Below are 20,539 nucleotides of genomic sequence, written 5' to 3' on the forward strand. Positions count from 1 at the left end.
TATAGTTTATTGTAATTCCAATAATGGATGTACCGAGGATGATCAATAGAATTATAAGAATTCAATCACCCACTAGAAATCCTTCCAACTAGGATTTAATTTTTTTAGTTTGGTTGTTTAGGATTCGCTAAGTTAGTTGGAGGACCATTTTGATTTAAAGAGCATAATCATTTTTGTTAATTACATGATACATTTACTAATTAATCTGGTTATTTTCTGAAGTTTATTTTCTGATAAAATTGAGCACAAAACAACCAACATAATCCAATATCCTTGCAAGCATACTTAATCACAACAGTTGACAGGACCTAATCATGCGATTGGCTAAGAAATTTGAAACTTGTCTGAACCTTGAACATATAGGATATGTTCTATATTCAAATATTCCTGGTCCCTTACCTCCAGAGGCCACACAAGAGGAACATGATATTTTGGACAAGTGGAAGGAGCATGATATGAGAGCTAAGTGTTACATGCTTGCTTCCATGAGTAATGAGTTACAGAAGCAACATGAGAACATGCAGTGCTAGTGAGATCCTCCTTCACCTACAAGAGTTGTATGGTGAGCACAGCAGGAATGCTAGGTATGAGATATCTAAACAGTTATTCCGTATGAGGATGTCCGAGGGAGTAATGTTGGGGATCATGTCCACAAGATGATTGGTGATTGAGCTTGGAACATCTTGACTTCAACATGGATTTCCAACTACAAACGGATTTGATCCTTGATCCCTTCTGCGTCATTTGGGAATTTTGTGACAAATTTCCATATGACTAAACAGAATGCACCTTAGTAGTTTACTCAACATGCTGGTTATTGCCCAAAAGAATATGCTGTGCAATAAAGGAAAAGAGGTAGCTTTGGTTGCATCTTCTTCTACTGGATAGTCCAACAAGATGTAGGGAAATAAGAAAAAGAAACCTCAGATTCCTGGTCCTTCCAAGAAAATAGCTAAATTGAAAAGGAAGACTAAAGCTGATAAAGGCAATGGAAAGTGTGTCCACCGCCAACAGAAAGCGTTTCCATTGCAAGAAGAAAATGTTTCAGTATAGCAATCTAAAAGAATGTAATGCCATGATGAAAATCAACTCAAAATTCAAAATATATTTGGCACTTAAGATTAGGTTATGTTGCAGAAGATAGGATTGCAAAATTGGAGAAAATGGGGATTTTATCCTCATTGGGCTCTGAGCCTACTCCAACTTGTGAATCTTGCCTTCAGGGCAAAATGACTAGATCACCCTTTGTTGGACAAGGGCTAAGAGCTGAAAATATTTTGGAACTAACACATAGTGATGTATGTGGTCCGTTTAAAGAAATGGCTAGAGGGGGCTTTCATTATTTTATTACCTTTACTGATGATAAATCAAGGTTTGGGTATTTGTATTTGATGAAATACAAACATGAATCCTTTGAAAAGTTCAAAGAATTTAAATCTGAAGTAGAAAATCAAACAGGAAAAAATATTAAAGCTCTTGATCGGATCGTGGAGGTGAATATTTGAAATCGAATTTGATGAATACTTGAGAGAGCATGGCATTGTTTCTCAGCTGACTCCTCCAGGAACACTACAGCTGAATGGTGTATCTGAAAGGAGAAATCGTACCCTATTGGATATGGTACGTAGTATGATGAGCTATACTGATATGCCAATCTCCTTTTGGGGATTTGCATTAGAATCAGCTTTGCATATTCTGAATAGGATTCCATCAAAATCAGTTTCTTCCACACCTTATGAGATATGGCATAGAAGAAAACCAAGTCTTAAGCATGTTAAGATTTGGGGTTGTCCAGCTTATATCAAAAAACTGAACACTGATAAATTGGAGACCAGATCAGAAAGAGGTCAATTTGTTGGATATCCAAAAGATAGTTTTGGATATTATTTTTATTGCCAACTTCACAAAGGTTGTGATAAGTAGAGATGCCACATTTCTTGAACAGTTTGTTCAAGAAGGAGGCAAAGGAAGGCAAATAGAGTTAGAATTGGAGAATTCGACCAACCAATGCATCGGATGGATATAGATCCATCTAGTCAACCTATACAGTTAATGAAACATCTACATTGTTCCTCGTAGAACAACAGGTATCTCACCCACGGTGAGATATGGTTTTCTTCATGAAGAAGAACAAGAGTTGTCTACTCATGAAGAAGTAGATCATGGAGATGATCCACTTACCTATGAAGAAGCTATATCGGATATAGACTCTTCAAAATGGATTGATGCTATGAAATCAGATTGATTCCATGTATAAGAATCAAGTTTGGGATCTTGTTGACCCACTGAAGGTATTGTACCTATAGGGAACAAATGGGTTTTCAAGAAGAAAATTGGTTACGATGGAAAGGTAGAGACCTATAAGGCAAGGCTAGTAGCGAAAGGGTTTCGCCAAAGGCAAGGAATAGACTATGAGGAGACTTTCTACTTTGTTGCCATGCTTAAATCAATTAGGATTTTATTAGCAATAATGCATACTATGATTATGAGATTTGGCGGATGGATGTCAAAATGCTTTTCTCAATGGATACATTGAAGAAAACATTTTTATGGAACAACCTAAGGGATTTGAATCCCAAGATGGTTCCAAGGTATGCAAGCTAAAGCGATCCATTTATGGGTTGAAACAAGCTTCGAGGAGTTGGAACATCCGTTTTGATGAAGCCATTAAATCTTTTGGTTTTATCAAAAATGAGGATGAGCCATGTGTATATAAGAAGGTTAGTGACAGTGCTATCACTTTCCTTGTCTTATATGTGGATGACATCGTTGATGGGTAATGATACAGGTATGTTGACGACTATAAAGGTATGGTTGTCAAATACATTCTCCATGAAAGACTTAGGGGAGGCAACCTATATTTTTGGGATTCGCATCTATAGAGATAGAGTGAAACGAATAATTGGTTTATCCCAAAGTCTATACTTGGAAAAGGTGTTAAAGAGGTTTAACATGCTTGATTCCAAGAGAGGATTGTTACCAGTGAGACATGGTATCCACCTTTCTAAAGAGATGTCTCCAAAGACACGAAGAAAGAGATAAGATGGCAGGATTCCATATGCTTGGCTATTGGAAGTTTAATGTATGCAATGTTGTGTACTAGGCGGATATCGCATATCTGTTAGTTTGACTAACGGTATCAATCCAATCAGGTTTGGAACATCGATAGTGTCAAGAATATCCTTAAGTACTTGAGAAGAACTAAGGATTTATTCTTGATTTATGGAGGTGGAGACTTGCAATTGGATGGTTATCACGATTCGATTTCCAATCGGATATCGATGATAGAAAGTCTACCTGGATATGTGTTCATTTGTAATGGAGGTGCGCGGTTGGAAGAGTTCTAAACAGAGCACGATTGCAGATTCCACCATCGAGGTCGAGTATATTCTCGCATCGATGTCGCAAAGGAAGTCGCTTGGATAAAGAAGTTCGTGATGAACTTACAGAGTTCCTTCCATTGAGTCAGCTCCATTACATCGTGACAACAATGGAGCGCTAAGGAACCAAGGTCTCACCAGAAATCCAAACACATAGAAAGGCGCTACCACATTATCAGATAAATAGTTGGGCAAGGCGATGTAGCCATGCAGAAAATAGCATCAGCTGAAAATCTAGCTGATCCATTCACTAAGCCTATGTCACAAACTCAGTTAGACCGACATCTTGAGAAGATAGGTCTAAGATATTGTAATGAATGGCTCTAGTGCTAGTGGGAGATTGTTAGTAGTATGCCCTAGAGCATATCATTTAGTATGTATCTTGTACATATTTTTAATAATAAAAGGCATTTCCACTTTTCCGTTTACATAATATATTTATGTGTAATAGAAAAGGTCCATTGATATTTTGTTAGAAATATTATTCTTAAGTTGTTAAGAATATGAGTGACAATATTTCTAGCACAAAGTATCATAAATAGGTTCACAATCGAGGATACTCCATAATAAGGACATGACTTATCCAGAAAGATTGTATTCATGTTTGTTCCCAAGTTATTTATATGAGATATAAATAAGATGGAATGGTGAGTCTCATGCCATATAACAAACATGATAGGCACTTATAAATGATAAGTAGGTCGAACCAGTGACACTTATGACAAGCACATGGAGTTTACTCTTGTCAATGTTTTGTCATAAATCATATCAGTGCATATAATCTTTAGACCTGAGATAGCATAGTTATCTTGTATATAGGTAGTTTGAGTTTGATACTGCTTTCATACTTGTACTATGTATGGGTATATGGGCATGTGTTGGCTCCTGCTAGTTATATATGGAGGTAGGTGTTGATCAAGATGGAATCTGTTCCTCTAAGTAAATAGAGATAAAATCCTATGTTCATTTAATTGTTCTTGATGTTTCAAGTTCCTGGCCAGACAGATAGATTTATTCGTAAAAGAGTTTCGATGAGAAAAATCTTTTAATCAAGAACTGGAATTAAAAGAGAACATAATATTCATAGCAAATGGAGTTTGACATAAACCATGACTCCAGCTTGAGTTGGGATTTTGTAACAGAGAGATTCTAGTGCATGGTAACATATGATTATAGGTTCATTTAAGGTAAACCTTATTACTAATTGGGTGACCATGGCATGCTATGCTAGGTGTTAACCATGGTCTATGAGGTTCATAAAATGATTTAGAGAAATCATTTATGGTAAGAAAGAGTTCTGATGATATTAAGAGTTGATATCATGTCTCATTGCCAATTAGTGATGAGCCTAGTAAGTCACACACATACACAAGTTATCACCTATTTAAATATGATTTAATTAATTAATTAAAGAGTTTAATTGATTAATTAAATAGATTTGGTTTGCAATAAAATTGCAAAGTCCCTAGCATGACTTGAAACCAAATCTAGATTATTGGATGTATAATATAAGTTAAATTTATATTTAAAGTGTTTAAATATGAATTTAATTGATGAGAAATTAATTAATAGAGATTAATTAATTTATTTATATTTGATATAAATTAATTAGAAGAAGAAAATAATTATTTTGGGTTAAGAACTCAAAATTAAGACACATGGGCATTTTGGTCATTTCACAGTGTGACACGTGGTACCATGAGATGGTGACACATGGCTTAACACATAAGCTTGCCAAATATTTTTTAATCATGTAAGATGATTAAAATCAAGATTAAATATAGGTTTGACACTTGGCACAATGTGATTGGGTCACTTAAACCTAGAGCTAATCAAAAGGTGACATGTGGCTAGGGTTTAATGTGTTAACCTAGCTATTTAAGTATGGTTATGAATGGAAAACATAACCAGCAGCCTCTCCTCTCAATTGTCACGCCACTTTGAGCCTCTCCAGCCATTCTTCTTCATCTCTCATCAATTCAAAGAGATTAGCCATCAATCTCTTGAATTAAGAACACTATAAATTGTTTCTAGTGTCCTGTTTACATCTTTAATCTCTTAAAAGGCAGAACTTGATTTTCTAATTAATAGAAAAAGCTTTAGAAGCTATTCAAGGGCTGCCATAGGTGTTCTTGGTGTGGACAAGCTAGAGGGACAACATCCGTGTCCTCAAGACGATTTCAAAGGCGCAGAAAGACATCAAGAGGTTAGTGTAATCGTTCTTGATTTAATCTAGGGTTCTAAAATTAATCTGATTAATTTTAAAATCTTAAATGGCAAATACAGATCCAAAAACATATTAAAAGAGTTTTAATATGTTGTTTATCATTGAAATCAAATAGATAAAAATAAATCTTGCATGGTGCATGTGACCCTAGGTGAAAATTTTTGAATTCAATGGTATAATCTTGTGTTTTTCACGCTTCCGTTCCTTCAAACTTGTGGTAGAACACACGGTGGGGTGTGTTTCAAGGCCACTGGTGCATGTTTTAACTATGGAGGGAGAGGACATTTCGCTAAGGATTGTACTAGTCTGCGCCGGTCTGGACCTTCTGCTACATCTGAGGGATCAGCCCAAGTCTCTGCACCTAGAGGGTCACAGCCAGCTGGTAGAGTAGAGGCAGAGGTAGGGGTCCTGGTAATACTCCTGGGAGTCAAAGCACTGTTAACCAGCCAGTATCCAGTGGCGCACTAGTTAGAGTATATACCATGCGTCAGAGAGAGGAGGTTGAAACATCAGACATAGTAGTTGGTATTTTCTCCATCCTTGACCAAGATGTACATGTGTTATTTGATCCTGGCTCCACACATTCGTATGTTAGTGCTAATGTGATGTGTTCTACTGCTATTCAGTGTGTACCAATGGATTATGATGTGCTAGTAACTAGTACATTAGGCCAGGAGGTCAGGGTAAATAGGCTATATAGGGACTGTTCTTTGGTGATCCAAGGACACACTTTTCTGTCTGATTTGATTGAAATGCCCTTCAGAGATTATGACATTATCTTGGACATGGATTGGTTAGCCAGGCATCATGCGATGATTGACTGTAGACTAAAGATAGTCACTTTTGGTCTTCCTCAGTATGGTGATGTAGTAATACATGGGGAGAGGCAGTTATTGCCTCCAAACATCATTTCAGCTGCACTGGCCAAAAAAATGATTAGGAAAGGGTGTGAAGCGTACTTGACACATGTGATAGACACCCAAGTGGATAGTCCAGCATTGAGGGACATTCCTACTGTATGTGACTTTCCGGATGTATTTCCTGATGAATTGCCAGGATTACCTCCAGAAAGAGAAGTGCAGTTTGAAATTGATGTTATGCCTGGTGTGGACCCAATCTCCATAATGCCATACAGAATGGCACCAGCAGAGCTAGAAGAATTGAAAGTGCAGTTGCAAGAGTTGCTTGACAAGGGCTTTATCCGCCCTAGTGTGTCACCTTGGGGAGCACCAGTGTTGTTTGTAAAAAAAAAGGATGGCACTCTCTGGTTGTGCATTGACTATTGGCAGTTGAATAAGGTGACAATAAAGAACAGATACCCATTGCCCCGCATTGATGACTTGTTTGATCAATTGAGGGGTGCAGCTGTGTTCTCCAAAATTGACCTGAGATCAGGTTATTATCAGCTGAAAGTACAAGAGCAGAGTATTTCTAAAACTGCCTTCAGAACCCGCTATGGCCATTATGAGTTCTTGGTTATGCCATTCGGGTTAATTAATGCTCCGGCTGCTTTTATGGATCTAATGAACACTATCTTCAGACCATACCTCGACCAGTTTGTTGTAGTATTCATAGATGATATATTGGTCTATTCGAGGAATGCAGAAGAGCATGATAGACATCTGCGAATTGTACTACAAACTTTGAGGGAGAAACAGCTATATGCCAAATTGTCGAAGTGTGAATTTTGGCTGAAAGAAATATCTTTCTTGGGGCATGTAGTATCAGAAGAGGGCATCAAGGTAGATCCTAGCAAGATAGAAGCTGTCCTTAATTGGAAGCCACCCAGAAATGTCACAGAGATTCGCAGTTTTCTGGGTTTAGCTAGATACTACCGTAGATTTATGAAGGGATTCTCCATGTTGGCATCTCCATTGACTAAGCTGCTTAGAAAAGATGTGAAATTTCAGTGGACGGATAAATGCCAACAGAGTTTTGATAAATTGAAGAGATGTTTGACTGAGGCTCCAGTCTTGACTTTACCTACATCGGGTAAAGAATACACAGTTTATAGTGATGCTTCTCATAATGGGTTAGGCTGTGTATTGATGCAAGATCGAAATGTCATTACCTATGCATCACTCCAGCTAAAACCGCATGAGAGGAATTATCTGACACATGACTTGGAGCTTACAGCCATTGTGTTTGCTCTTAAGATCTGGAGGCACTATTTGTATGGGAGAAATGTTACATCTACACAGATCATAAGAGTTTGAAGTATTTGGGCACCCAGAAAGAGTTGAATTTGAGACAGAGGAGATGGTTAGAGTTGATAAAAGACTATGATTGTCTGATAGACTATCAGCCAGGGAAAGCTAATGTTGTGGCTGACGCCTTAAGTCGTAAGACTATGGCAAGTCTACGGGTTACTCCTTTGTCTTTGGTGCATGAGTTAAGATCATTGCATCCAGCTTAGAGATTAATGATGATGGGCAGACAGCAGTTGCATGGCATGTACAGCCAGTATTGATTGATCATATTAGAATGGCTGCTCAGAATGATCAGAAGTATCAGAGACTGTTGGAAGAAGTCCAGCAGAGCAAGAAACCAGAATTCTCAATAAGAGATGATGGTATTGCTACACCAGGGCAGAATGTGTGTTCCTAATGATGTTGATTTGAGGCAGATCATTTTGAAGGAAGCACATGAGTCTCCTTTTACCATGCACCCTGGTGGTACAAAAATGTATAGAGGGCTAAAGGAGCATTACTGGTGGATGGGTATGAAAAGAAATGTGGCAGAATTTGTTTCTAAATGCCTAACTTGTTAACAAGTGAAGGCAGAGCATCAAGTACCCACTGGGTTGTTACATCCACTACCAGTGCCAAAATGGAAATGGGAAAGAATAACAATGGATTTTGTGATGGGACTTCTGAGGACATAGAAGAGTCACGATGCAGTTTGGGTCATTGTTGACAGACTGACTAAATCTGCTCATTTTCTACCAGTTCGGATGGACTACAGTTTAGACAGATTGGCCAGGTTGTATATAGACGAGATTGTGAGACTGCATGGAGTGCCAGTATCCATCGTATCAGACAGAGATCCTAGGTTCACTTCTAGATTATGGGGTAGTCTTCAGAGAGCCCTAGGAACTAGATTGAACTTCAGTACTGCATTCCACCCACAGACAGATGGCCAATCTGAGAGGGTAATTCAGATCTTGGAGGACATGCTACGGGCTTGTGTTATTGAGTTTGAGGGTAGTTGGGATATACACTTTCCTTTGATTGAGTTTGCTTATAACAACAGCTACCAATAAAGCATTGGGATGCCTCCATATGAAGCTTTGTATGGCAGAAAATGTAGAACCCCATTGTGTTGGATGACGTGGGTGAAAGAAAGATGATTGGACCCGAAATTGTTTAGCAAACTGAAGAGAAAATCAGAGTGATTAGAGATCGACTTAAGACTGCATCAGACCGTCAGAAGTCCAACATTGATCTGAAGAGAAGGGATATTGAGTATGCAGTGGGTGAGAAAGTATTCCTCAAGGTTTCTCCTTAGAAGAGAATTATGAGATTCGGCAGGAAGGGGAAACTGAGTCCTCGTTTCATTGGGCTATATGAGGTTCTGGAAAGAATGGGTCCTTTGGCATATCGGTTGGCATTACCTCCAGAGTTGGAGAAGATACATAACGTCTTCCATGTGTCTATGTTGAAGAGGTATCGATCAGACCCATCTCATGTACTACCAATAGAGGAAATTGAAGTGAATCCAAACCTCACATATGAGGAGGAACCCATAGAGATTCTGGCTTATGAGGTGAAGCAGCTACAGAACAAGCAGATTCCATTGGTAAAAGTGCTGTGGAACCATCATTCGGGCCAGGAGTCTACTTGGGAACAAGAGGAGGACATGAGCAGACAACACCCACAGCTGTTCAGAGATTAATACCAAGTAAAATTTCGAGACGAAATTTATTTAAGGGGGGGAGAATTGTAACACCCCTATTTGTATAGCCTGGTGTATTTCACTGTTCCGGTGACCGGTGTCGGTTCAGACAATTAAGGGGATTAGAACCACACTTAAGACAACTAGAGAAGTCATAAATACAAATAATTAGTAATTGCCAATTAGTTAAGTATAAATAAGAAAAACAGAACATAAGAAGTTAAACGAGCCAAGAGCCACAGCGATGGGTGACCGTCTCGGGAACGACTGCGAAGCCATTTTAAACTCAAATTTCGAACCGTAAAATGTGACGCTGCGGTCCTTAAGACCATTACGAACACAGTGGAAAAAAGAAAATCACGAAAAAGAACTGTTAAGCCAGTCAAATAATTAGGTCAAGGAGCCGGAAGAAATACTGAATAATTTACAAACCGGGATGAATCGGCGAGGGGCAATTTGGTCAATTGACCCCGAGAGTTGACTCCTGACCTAACTGTCAAATAAAATCGGAGAAAAAAAAATTTCAGAATCGAGAATTAAATTAAAGAACTAATAGAAAAATAAATAGAAAAAAAAAAAGAAAATGGAAAAGTCAAAAGGTGATTACATCATGCATGACCTCATGCATGATGCCATAAAAATGATACTTAATATATTTACTTAATTGGAATTTTTGAGTCTTCCTAAGACATAAAAAGATAAAAGAAAAGAAAAGAAAAAAAAAAAAAAAAAACAAAAGTCCTTCTTCTTCCCAAAGTGGACGTCTCCCATTTCTCTCTCTCTCTCCATTGTTAAACCTCCATGGAAGCTTATTCTGAAGCTCTTAAACCCCAAAACTAACCATAAATTTCACAAATTCCTTCATTAAACTTTGTTTTTGAAGCTTGGTAAAACTATTGACAATAAAAAGAAGAGGAAAGAAAGGAGATTTGAAGAGGGAGAAATTCAACAAAAGAGGTTAGTGGTTAGTTTTTAATATTATATTTAAATTCATAATTAAGTAGTTGAATTACACTAGAAATAAAGGAAACCATACTTAAATAAGGGAAGAGAGAGTGTGATAGCCATGGAACCCTAAGGTTTTGATGATATTTAGTTAGGTTAAACATGAAATCTTGGTGAATAGATGTTATATATGTGAATTGTATATTTATATTACATGAATTGTGAAGATTGGACAAACTTAGGGTTTTGGACATTAGGGTTTAGAGACCAAAAATGTGAGAAACTTGTAAATGGTGTCTTTGACCTAATGTGAAGTGAGAAATGGTCATTTGTGACCTAATTCAGTGTGTTAGAAGTGTTAGAATTAAAGTCAAATTCGGAGGGAGTGTGGTCATGTCACGCAAAGATGACCAAGTCAACTTTGAGGGACCAAAAATGAAATTTTACAAGTCCAATTGATATGAGACCAATTGGGAATGAAAATAGGCACTAAATGACACAATTTTCATTTAGGAAGCATGCCCAAAAAGTGACTAAAACCTAGTGAACAAATTGACCAAAGTTGGAAAATTGTAGGTCGTCAAGATAAACCGACCAAATGAACAGTATTTGTTCATTTGGTCATAACTCGAGCTAGGCAGGTTAAAATGACCTGAAATTTTACCAGTGGTTAGATGAGATATAGACCTAAAACTTTCATGAAGAACACCAATTCAAATTATGCCATTAACCTAATCAAATTACTGAGCAAAATTGGATCACTGAATCTGCAGACTGCAGATTTACCATATGAACAGTAAAGTTTCAATGGCTATAACTCTCTCTAGAAAACTTCGATTTAGGTGATTCTTGAACCGATGGAAACCTAAGGCATAGTAGAACATTTCATATGAAGAAAATTAAACTAAATTATGGACTTAACTTGATCAAATTGCTGAACGAAGTTGGATCAATAATCTGCCAGAACTAAAATCTGCAACATGAACAGTAACCGTAATTTGGATATAACTTGAGCTACAAAACTCCAATTGGAGTGATTAAAAAAGGAGAATAAACTTAAGACGATAGGGAACATTTTCTATGAAGGAAGTTTTACCAAATTTCAACAGAAAAATGACCAATGGAACAGTGCAACCTTAGACACCAAAACTGAAAATTTGGCAATTTTGCCTAAAAAACCTAAGTTTTGAGAAAATGACTAAAACCAACAAGTTTGGTGACCAAAATGTGGTATGTGGGTGAAGTTGGAATTCTCATACCTATTAAACCTTAGAAAGTCAACAATTTGACTTGAATAGTGCAGTGAATAGTAACCCAAAACACAAAAATTTCAAGAACGTCGAGTTTAGTACATTAGAGCTAGGTAAAAGTGAAGTTAAATTTATTTTTGGATTTATGCTAAGTTATGGTACTGAAACACTGTGAAACTGTGTGTTTCAGCTGAAAAAGACTTGGAAGGTCTGAGAGACTAAGTCAAGGCCTAAAGGTGACTCACGTCAGGTTTATGCACAATAAACCTTATTTGAGCCTTTTGTCATTGAAAAATTGATTTATTGTGATTTATGAAAATTTGAAGTTAATTATGAATTGTGTTGCCATCTTGTGAATGAAATTATGACTTTGGAAATTTATTGGATTTCTCACGAATCATTTGAATAAAATGTTTAAAATTGATTTTTGATTCACACTTAGCATGACAGTATCTTATTATTCCTCTTCCATTTATGGGGAGAGATCGGTTATCTTTCCTCCCTCTCTGGTTTACCAGTTGAGGTTGTAGATCGGATGAGTACTCATTAGCTAGCTAGCCATCTCCCTCATTGATTTCGATTAGTGGGGTTGTAGATTGCTTTGTCGTGGTGTACAACGCGGCATCGATCAAAAATTTTGTGTCATGACTTAAGTTGTGTATAAATTGGCAACACTGTGTTTCTTAAATTATTTGACTAAATTGTGTTATTATGAGTTTTGATAATTTGAGAAATATTTAAATTACGTTCTGTCAATGAATGATTTATGTATTGTATTTTAAATTTTTATTGTGCACACTGAGTATTTTTATACTCAGCGATAGTTTAATTTACTGTCGCAGATAAGAGCAAGGAGAAAGCAGCAGAGTGAGTTGCGGGATTGACAAGAACTTCTTGATTCCTTTTGTATGGGTATTGTTTTATACCCTTGTAATTATTTTGATGTAAATACTGTAATATCATAAGTATCAATATAAAGTGAACAGTTATATAATAAATTGTAATAATATTATTTTTGGATTTTATATCTGTAAATTTAATTTGTGCATACTATGTTGATGGAATTATTTGAAATGGTTTGTTTTCAAAATTTTGAGTTGAGTTGAAATTATTTGGTGGTTGAGAGTTGTGAAAAATTTATTAGAAGTATTTTTCACAGGTTTTTGAAGAACTGTTTTCTCAAAATATAGACGGAACTCTATCAAAATTTTTATAAAATTTGCGAAAAAATTAAAATAGATAAAAATTTTTACTAGTATTTAAGTTTTGAATAAATAATTTTAATTCTTACCAAAATGCTCACCACTTCCAAATCTAAGAAAATTGTTTTAAAATCCCTTGTAGAGTACTTAATGAGTTATCGGTAGGTGAAATTCGGTAGTTCATTAGGTAGTCTACGGGATCATGTTATGCCTTATAGAAGGGTAAGGTGTGATAAGTGGAGCACTCCGGTATTCTCGGTTTTCTCGTGGGGTTCACAGTTCGCGAGAAATTTATCCCAAAAATCGAAATGGGCTAAAACTTTTTGGATAAAAATTGGGCAAACCGCTCGATGGATTTTGGTGTTCTTGGTGTCTATGGAAAGCTCTCGAGGTATAGATGAGGTTTGACACAAGACCCGGTCCGATTGGTGGCCGGATCGACTGAATTTTGGCCTGGAAGGCGAAACGGTGGGTTGCGCGAAGGGGAGGTTTCGCGCGACTTTTCTGGCTGCCTGGAGCGTCGGCCGGCAGCGGGGAGGGGCTGGGGTGGCGGCGACACAGCTGGAGGAGGAGGGAGGAGAGAGAAAAGGGGAGAGAAAGAGGGAGTGTCGGGCACACCCGAGGAGGAAGAAGAAAAAGAAATGGCAGGTCTGATTCGATCGATTCAATTCGGTCGGTCCGATTCAATATATAAAATTTTAAATTTTTACTTGGTCTTTGGACAAAAAATGAGGCCCAAAAATTTCCAAAAAATTTTAGAAAAATTCTTAGAGTCTAAATATATTTTTAGTTTTGCCACATGGTCTTTAAATTAATTTTTAAAAATCATCAAACTCGATTTCTAAAATTTGAAAAATTTTAAATAATTTTCTGAAATTTAAATAAAATAAAATATTAATATTTACTCACAAAATAATAAATTTAAAAATTATGAGTGTTACAAACTATGCACTGCCTAAAAGAATTATAGGTAATTTATAATTTAATCTTAATTTATGATAAAAATCACAATTTATTTTTTTTAGTTTTTTTAAAAGTTAGTATTTAAATTATGTTCTGTTAATAAAATAGTCTTTCTGTTAAAATTTACTACTAAGGAGAGTTCATCACAATTTACTTTTTTTTTAATAATTTAATCCTATAATTTTAATATTTATAACAATTTGATACTTTAAATTTGCATTGACAGCATCAATTATAATTAACTAACATTAAATTTCAAGGAAAAATTCTTTTATTAACAAAAATATATATTTTAGGAACTAATTTATTTATCATTAAAAATAAATAATTAAATTATAATTTTTATCATATTTCATGGATTATATATAATTAGTAAAAATTTAAAATAAGATTGGCTTGAATTATTTTAACCTTAATTAAATTATGCTTTAAAAAAAAGGGAGTTTGAAATTTGTGTTGTAATTATTTAAGAAGAATATAACTGACTCCAATTTCAAATCTTATTTAGGGGCCAATTTGGTGTTATATATATATATATATATATATAATTTTTTATTTATTTTATTATTATTATTTTTTTAAAGTTAGAAATCTCAACTTTTTCTCAATTATGATCTCAAAGAAGCTAGAATAATAATAATAATAATAATAATAATAATAATAAAGCAGGAGCAGATTCTGGCCCTTATTACCAAACTGACAATTTGATGATGAATAGCTAAATTTGCACATGTAAAAAAATATTATTAAATATTTAAAATTTGAACTTTTAAATTTATAAAATAAATATTTAATTATTAAAATATTAATAAAATAATATTTTAAAATTATTTATTGCATTTTTTATTAAAAAAGATAATATTTATGACAGTGATAGCATCAAAAAACACAGTTGCTGCCAGTTCTGGCCAAATTTTATTACAATAACATTAGAAGAGTGAGGCAGAAAGATTGATTGTATAATCACATCACAAACCGGGCCAAACCAAAGCATATGGATTTGAAGAATCTGGAGATATGGATTTATATGTTAAGGATATAAAAACATGATGATCACAAAGATCACCTGAAACCAGTGTTTGATCATTACTCATTAGGTTTCTTTCGTAGACAATCGTGATGGTGATGGTCTGTAACAAATCTCCAATAGTAGGTTTTGGCCCATAGAAAAACCAAAACAAGTAAAAGAAGTAGATGGTATTTGTAATTGCTTCAGTAAATTCGTCAAAGATTTGCCCACCAGATCTTCTCATTATCTTTGCTTTTGCTTGCATCACCAACTCTTTCAAAAGGACAGTGCTAAAATAGTGTATTCTTTTATTGAAAATTTCACAATTGCATTTGGGTTGAGGCTTTATTTCTTGGATTCTGAAGAGAAGAAAGTGCAAAGCTTTCTTACCGCATTTGCTCTTCTTTCTCATCACATTAGCTTGTTCCCTTAAAATAGCTAAAAAAGCAAAGGACTTTTCTCTGAAATGGCGCTGTGAAGACCTGCCATGAACAGAAGTTTGGACAGAGCGAATCCAGATATTTTGATTGTGATGATTGCAGTGAAGCAGATAATGAGGGGTGGTGAGGAGGACAAAAGAAGGGAAGGGATGGGCCCTCAAAAGCCTGCAACAGAAATGAGTGGTACTGCACCAAAGAGTAATTTGCTTCCCTCTCTCTCTCTCTCTCTCTCTATCCGTTGTTTTTATTCTTGTGTGGCTCTTTTTTCTTTCTCTCTCTTAAAGTCTTAATGAATGGGTCCATTTCATGCATTTCCCACTTCACTGCAGAAGCTTTTTTTGGCTTTTTTTTTCACTCTCTTTCTTGCTTTCAATTAATGAGTTTAATGAGATCGTTGTCCTTTATTTGCAAGACCCCTTTGTGTTTGTGAAGCTTTAAATCTTGGGGAAGGGGGTCTGCAAGTCTGAATACCAGTTTCTTGGTTTTGGGGTCCCTGGAGAGAGAATACCACTTCTCTGATCGTGCAAGGAAATTAACCTACTTTTCATTTTTGGTGTTCCGAGTTTTTTCTGTTTCTTCCTTTATTATTTTTTTGGCCGCTTGCACTGTGTGAATGCATTCCCTGTTGGCTTTTCCACCTTGATCTTTATCTTTTTTTGTTAAAGATGAAAACAAAAGTTGCCACTGTTTTCTAGCTTTTCATTATACTCTTTCATGGAGAAAGAGAGACCAATGATTTCATGGGAAGTTGATGTTGAAATAGCTTGTCTTTGGTTTTCTGAGTAAGCCTATATATAGTGTCAATTAGTATACAAACAGACCACTTTGTTGTGTAATCATGGAAAAATTATCTCATGTATCTGCTTTGAGAAATATCATGATTCTGCATCAAAATTCTTGACTCTCTTTATGGTACTTTCCACTAAGTTTGGCTGCAAAACTTTGGATTCCCAGCTGTATATCGTCTATTGGTGGATGATAGCTCCTCAGCTAATGAATGGAAGGTTGGTTAATTTACATGCTTTTATTTTCCTTTGTTTACTGATGAATAGTTCCAGAATTTCTTGTGTGTGTGTGTTACAAGGGCATTTTTATACATTTCTTCAAAACAAAATTTGATACAAAATTTGATTTTCTTAGCTGTGAATTTTAATTTTCTTTCTCTTTTAGCATGGTATTGTAGAGTTCTCTTAGTCTTTTCTTGCCTTATTCGAATGCTACTTTTATGCAGTACTGTGGAGTTGGGGTGTGGTATCCATGATTTTAGTCTTTCTCTGTGTCTGGGTGTTAACTCTAGGTGTTGGAAGCTAGTGGGATTGTTAATAATGTTATAAACTTATAATTAACAGATCAATTTAAGTTATTTGATTCATTTTATATTGCCTTCAATGGTGGAAAATGTCCGTGATGTCGTTCCCTGCATAACCTTGTAGCCTTATCACTTACTTGTTCACAGTTTGGTCACAGTTGTTTCTTTCTTTTTGTCTTTTTAAGAAATTTTATTTATTACAGGTGATTTGCTTCAATGTGTCTTAAGCACTGAAGGTTATTGTCTTATAGACTACTCTTCCAAGCATGGTCTTTAACTGGTGTCTGGTTTTGTGTGTGTCAGTGGGCTTGTTCAGTGAGCGTGATTTGAATGTTGTAAATAACCTTTCAAAGTTAAAATTACTTTTTGCATGCTTCCCTGTTAAAGAAAATTTGTATTCTAGCTTCTTTTTCACTTTATTGCAAATTTTTCCAGGTGGATGTTACTTGACATTTAGTTCATCCACGACTTGTAAGATTACCCACTAGAACAACAGAGCATAGCCCCCTGCAAGTAAACTAGTGTATTTCCTGAGTAAAGTCTCCAAAGGAGTGAACAATGAGGTTCTGAAGATAAATAATGGCTTAATATACAAATGAAGCATGAGAAGTTGGATTATTTTGAAGCTATTTATGTTTCTTGCTATGTGATATGATGGAGAATCGTTTGTTTAGTGTTTCGGTAGATATGGCTGGCAGGAATTCCATTGTAATGGAAGGAATTGGATCTCAGATAACCCCAAGCTCAATTGTCCAGTTTGATTCATTTGACCTCAACAACCAAAATCAGATATTTGATGGATACACTGTGCTTCATACGTCGCGAGGAGCACCTATCAGTGATCTTCATACAGATAATCGAGCCGTAATTGTTGACTCGGAGGCATTAGTTACATCTCTCGAAAGTAATGTCAGGAGAGGCGCTGAGTTTCAAGAACAATTTGTGGGTGGAAGTCCCATTTCTGGTCCAGCACTTCCTACTCTTGTATCCTCAAGAAGTGGTCTTCAAGAAAATCTGACCAACTTAGCAATTTCAGAACCTGCGATGTATCCCTTGGAGATTTTAAGAACTTGTGCTTCTAATGACTTCTCTAATGGTTTAAACTCCTCATTTGCTTCCTCTGTAAATTATGGGTGCGATGAAGTATTTGGTAATATGAATGCTAAGGAGGGTGTTAACCAATTTCCTGCTCCCGTAGAGCTTGGTGGAAAAACCCCTATAAGAACAGGGTTCCAATCCTATTCATCCATGGGAAATCTGGAACCAAATAGCTGGATATCTACAAATAGTGTGAATGTAAGTACTGATAATCCTTACAGTTCCTGCCATTTTAGTAATGAGCTATCTTTAAGTCTAGCAACATCTCAGCCTTCTGCCATAAATGGGTCTCATGTCCCAGACCAGTGCTCTGAGGTAAGTTGTTCTGGTGTGACACGCCATTGCTTGAAAGAAACAGGGTTATGCTCAGAACAAACCTCTTCAAGCAGTAAGGAGCCTTCTCTGAGATGTGGTTCTTACAGGGCTGGTCAATTCTCACAAGTAATATCAGGGTCCAGATATCTTCAAGTAATACAGGAAATACTTGCTCAAATTGCAAGTTATTCACTAGAGAATCTAGACCAGTTGAGTTTTTCAACCAGTGGGATCAAGGTTGGGGCAAATATACCATTTGGTTCAAGTTATCCAATGGAGGGAAGAATGTGTCTAATGGGTCCTGACGGATCGCCTAATGTGGATAGTAGATTTGAAGTTCGAGTGGATCCAGTGTTGCAGAAACGAGCACTGGAAGCAAAGAAGACACAATTGCTGACTCTACTTCAAGTGGTATGTTGATTCAATTATTAATACTATCTTTAAATGAAAACTAGAAGTGCCCTCTTCATTACAATCAATACAATATGCATAGTGCAATGTCAAACTAGCTAAGTGGATAGAAGCCAAAACTGAACAATTCAAAATCTTTAACACCAAAATTGCAATTGATCAACTCAAAAGTTCAATCATCCTTACCTTGCGGATTTGGTTTCACAGGTTTCACTACCATTATACTTCTATTTTGGCTGGTTTGGACTAACATAATTTCAGGGCACTAACTTGGCATCATCGTCATACTATTTTGTGGTATGTTGATTCAATTATTAATACTATCTTTAAATGAAAACTAGAAGTGCCCTCTTCATTACAATCAATACAATATGCATAGTGCAATGTCAAACTAGCTAAGTGGATAGAAGCCAAAACTGAACAATTCAAAATCTTTAACACCAAAATTGCAATTGATCAACTCAAAAGTTCAATCATCCTTACCTTGCGGATTTGGTTTCACAGGTTTCACTACCATTATACTTCTATTTTGGCTGGTTTGGACTAACATAATTTCAGGGCACTAACTTGGCATCATCGTCATACTATTTTGTACTCAGGTTGATGACCGATATAACCAATGCTTGGATGAGATACACACGGTCGTATCTGCTTTCCATGCTGCAACTGAATTGGATCCTCGAATACATGCTCGATTTGCTCTCCAGACGATCTCCTTCTTGTATAAAAGCCTTAGGGAGAGGATCAGCAACCAAATCCTTGCTATGGGAGCACCTATTGATAGTGGAGGTGCAAGAGAGACAGAAGGATCTCTTGAAACTTCCTATTTCCAAAAGCAATGGACTCTCCAGCAACTGAAGAAAAAGGATCATCAGTTGTGGAGGCCCCAGAGAGGCTTGCCAGAACGATCTGTCTCAGTGCTGCGTGCATGGATGTTTCAGAACTTCCTTCACCCGTGAGCTCTCGTACTCGATAACATCTCATGCATAAATCATAGTGTTTGCCCATGGCTTGGATATTAATCAGTCAAATGAATTTGAGAGGTTTAACATTACGCATCAAGCATTAGTTCTAATACATTTGATGCATCTCAGATACCCTAAAGATGCCGAGAAGCATTTGCTTGCTGTAAAAAGTGGACTGACCAGAAGCCAGGTACATTTATATGAAGCTTAATATAGTTGGTTATTATGGATGTTAGTATAATTTGTGGCTGAAAATTACATAATTAGCTAAATGGAGAAATTCAAATGTAGTGATTAAATTATGTAGTTGTCATCTCATCATTTGTTGGAATATTTTGGTATATGATAAGGTTTCGAACTGGTTCATTAATGCTCGAGTTCGACTATGGAAACCGATGATTGAGGAAATGTATGCTGAGATGAACAGGAGGAAAGCTCGCCAAAATGAGGAAGGAAGCAACAGCAATCACAGAAACCACATGATCAGCATCAGCAATCTAAGATTTAATGTGAATTAAAGTTGATGAAAGATGGATATAATGGCAATGAGACAGAGCATTTACATATTGTTTAGTAGAACATCCATAAATTGGACACAACTGTAAATAATGCTCCATAAAAGTTGGGGAGTCAAGCAAGGGTGATCAAATTATGTATGTTGGATGTCTCATCAAGCAAATCAGAACCCAAGCGAGTTATATGCAATGAAATTATTTTGTATGCTCATAGTTGTTTTAATTCTTTTGGTTTGAAATCATGATGAACTCTAAATCTTGATAGTGTTATGATGCACTTCACATTTATTGGAAAGTAATTTCAGTTGCCTGTTAGAATATTGGATTGTTGGATTATTCACCTAAATTTTCATGTGTAAGGTGGGGTAGTGGAAGAGGAACACGATGGGGCCATCAGCCCCTGCTGAATAATTGAGAGGATGATGTTAGATGAAGTTGGATTTTGTGGTCAATTTTATCGAGGAAGTCGCAATTGGATGAATAATTTAACCTGGCAAAATTTTATTTATTTATTGATGCAGAGGCTATCAGGAGTTGGTCTTTTAGTTTCATATAATTTTTCGTGTGTAATTCATCGATGCTCCGTTTAGCATGTTGAAATTTAAAACATGTATTT

The 20,539-nt window shown here is 36.1% G+C and overlaps 1 protein-coding gene across 1 annotated transcript; it reads left to right on the plus strand.

The window, feature by feature from the left end:
• The first annotated feature begins 15,178 nt into the window (after positions 1 to 15,178).
• LOC110641357 (homeobox protein ATH1) lies at positions 15,179 to 20,134 on the plus strand. Its single transcript, XM_058129853.1, has 6 exons — positions 15,179 to 15,508; positions 16,265 to 16,314; positions 17,055 to 18,443; positions 19,043 to 19,398; positions 19,538 to 19,598; positions 19,759 to 20,134. Exons 3-6 carry the CDS (start codon positions 17,271 to 17,273, stop codon positions 19,924 to 19,926), a joined length of 1,758 nt encoding a protein of 585 aa, XP_057985836.1. The 5' UTR covers positions 15,179 to 15,508; positions 16,265 to 16,314; positions 17,055 to 17,270; the 3' UTR covers positions 19,927 to 20,134.
• The last annotated feature ends 405 nt before the right edge of the window (positions 20,135 to 20,539 follow it).

This window comes from Hevea brasiliensis, chromosome 11 (assembly GCF_030052815.1).
Source record: "Hevea brasiliensis isolate MT/VB/25A 57/8 chromosome 11, ASM3005281v1, whole genome shotgun sequence".
Classification (NCBI taxonomy): domain Eukaryota; kingdom Viridiplantae; phylum Streptophyta; class Magnoliopsida; order Malpighiales; family Euphorbiaceae; genus Hevea; species Hevea brasiliensis.

Bases quoted from the DNA above. Each gene is read 5' to 3' on its own strand.
- LOC110641357 (XM_058129853.1), top strand. From the start codon at position 17,271: ATGATGGAGAATCGTTTGTTTAGTGTTTCGGTAGATATGGCTGGCAGG. The intron at 18,444-19,042 runs GTATGTTGATTC...TTTTGTACTCAG, and splicing joins TGCTGACTCTACTTCAAGTG to GTTGATGACCGATATAACCA. The intron at 19,399-19,537 runs GTGAGCTCTCGT...GATGCATCTCAG, and splicing joins TTTCAGAACTTCCTTCACCC to ATACCCTAAAGATGCCGAGA.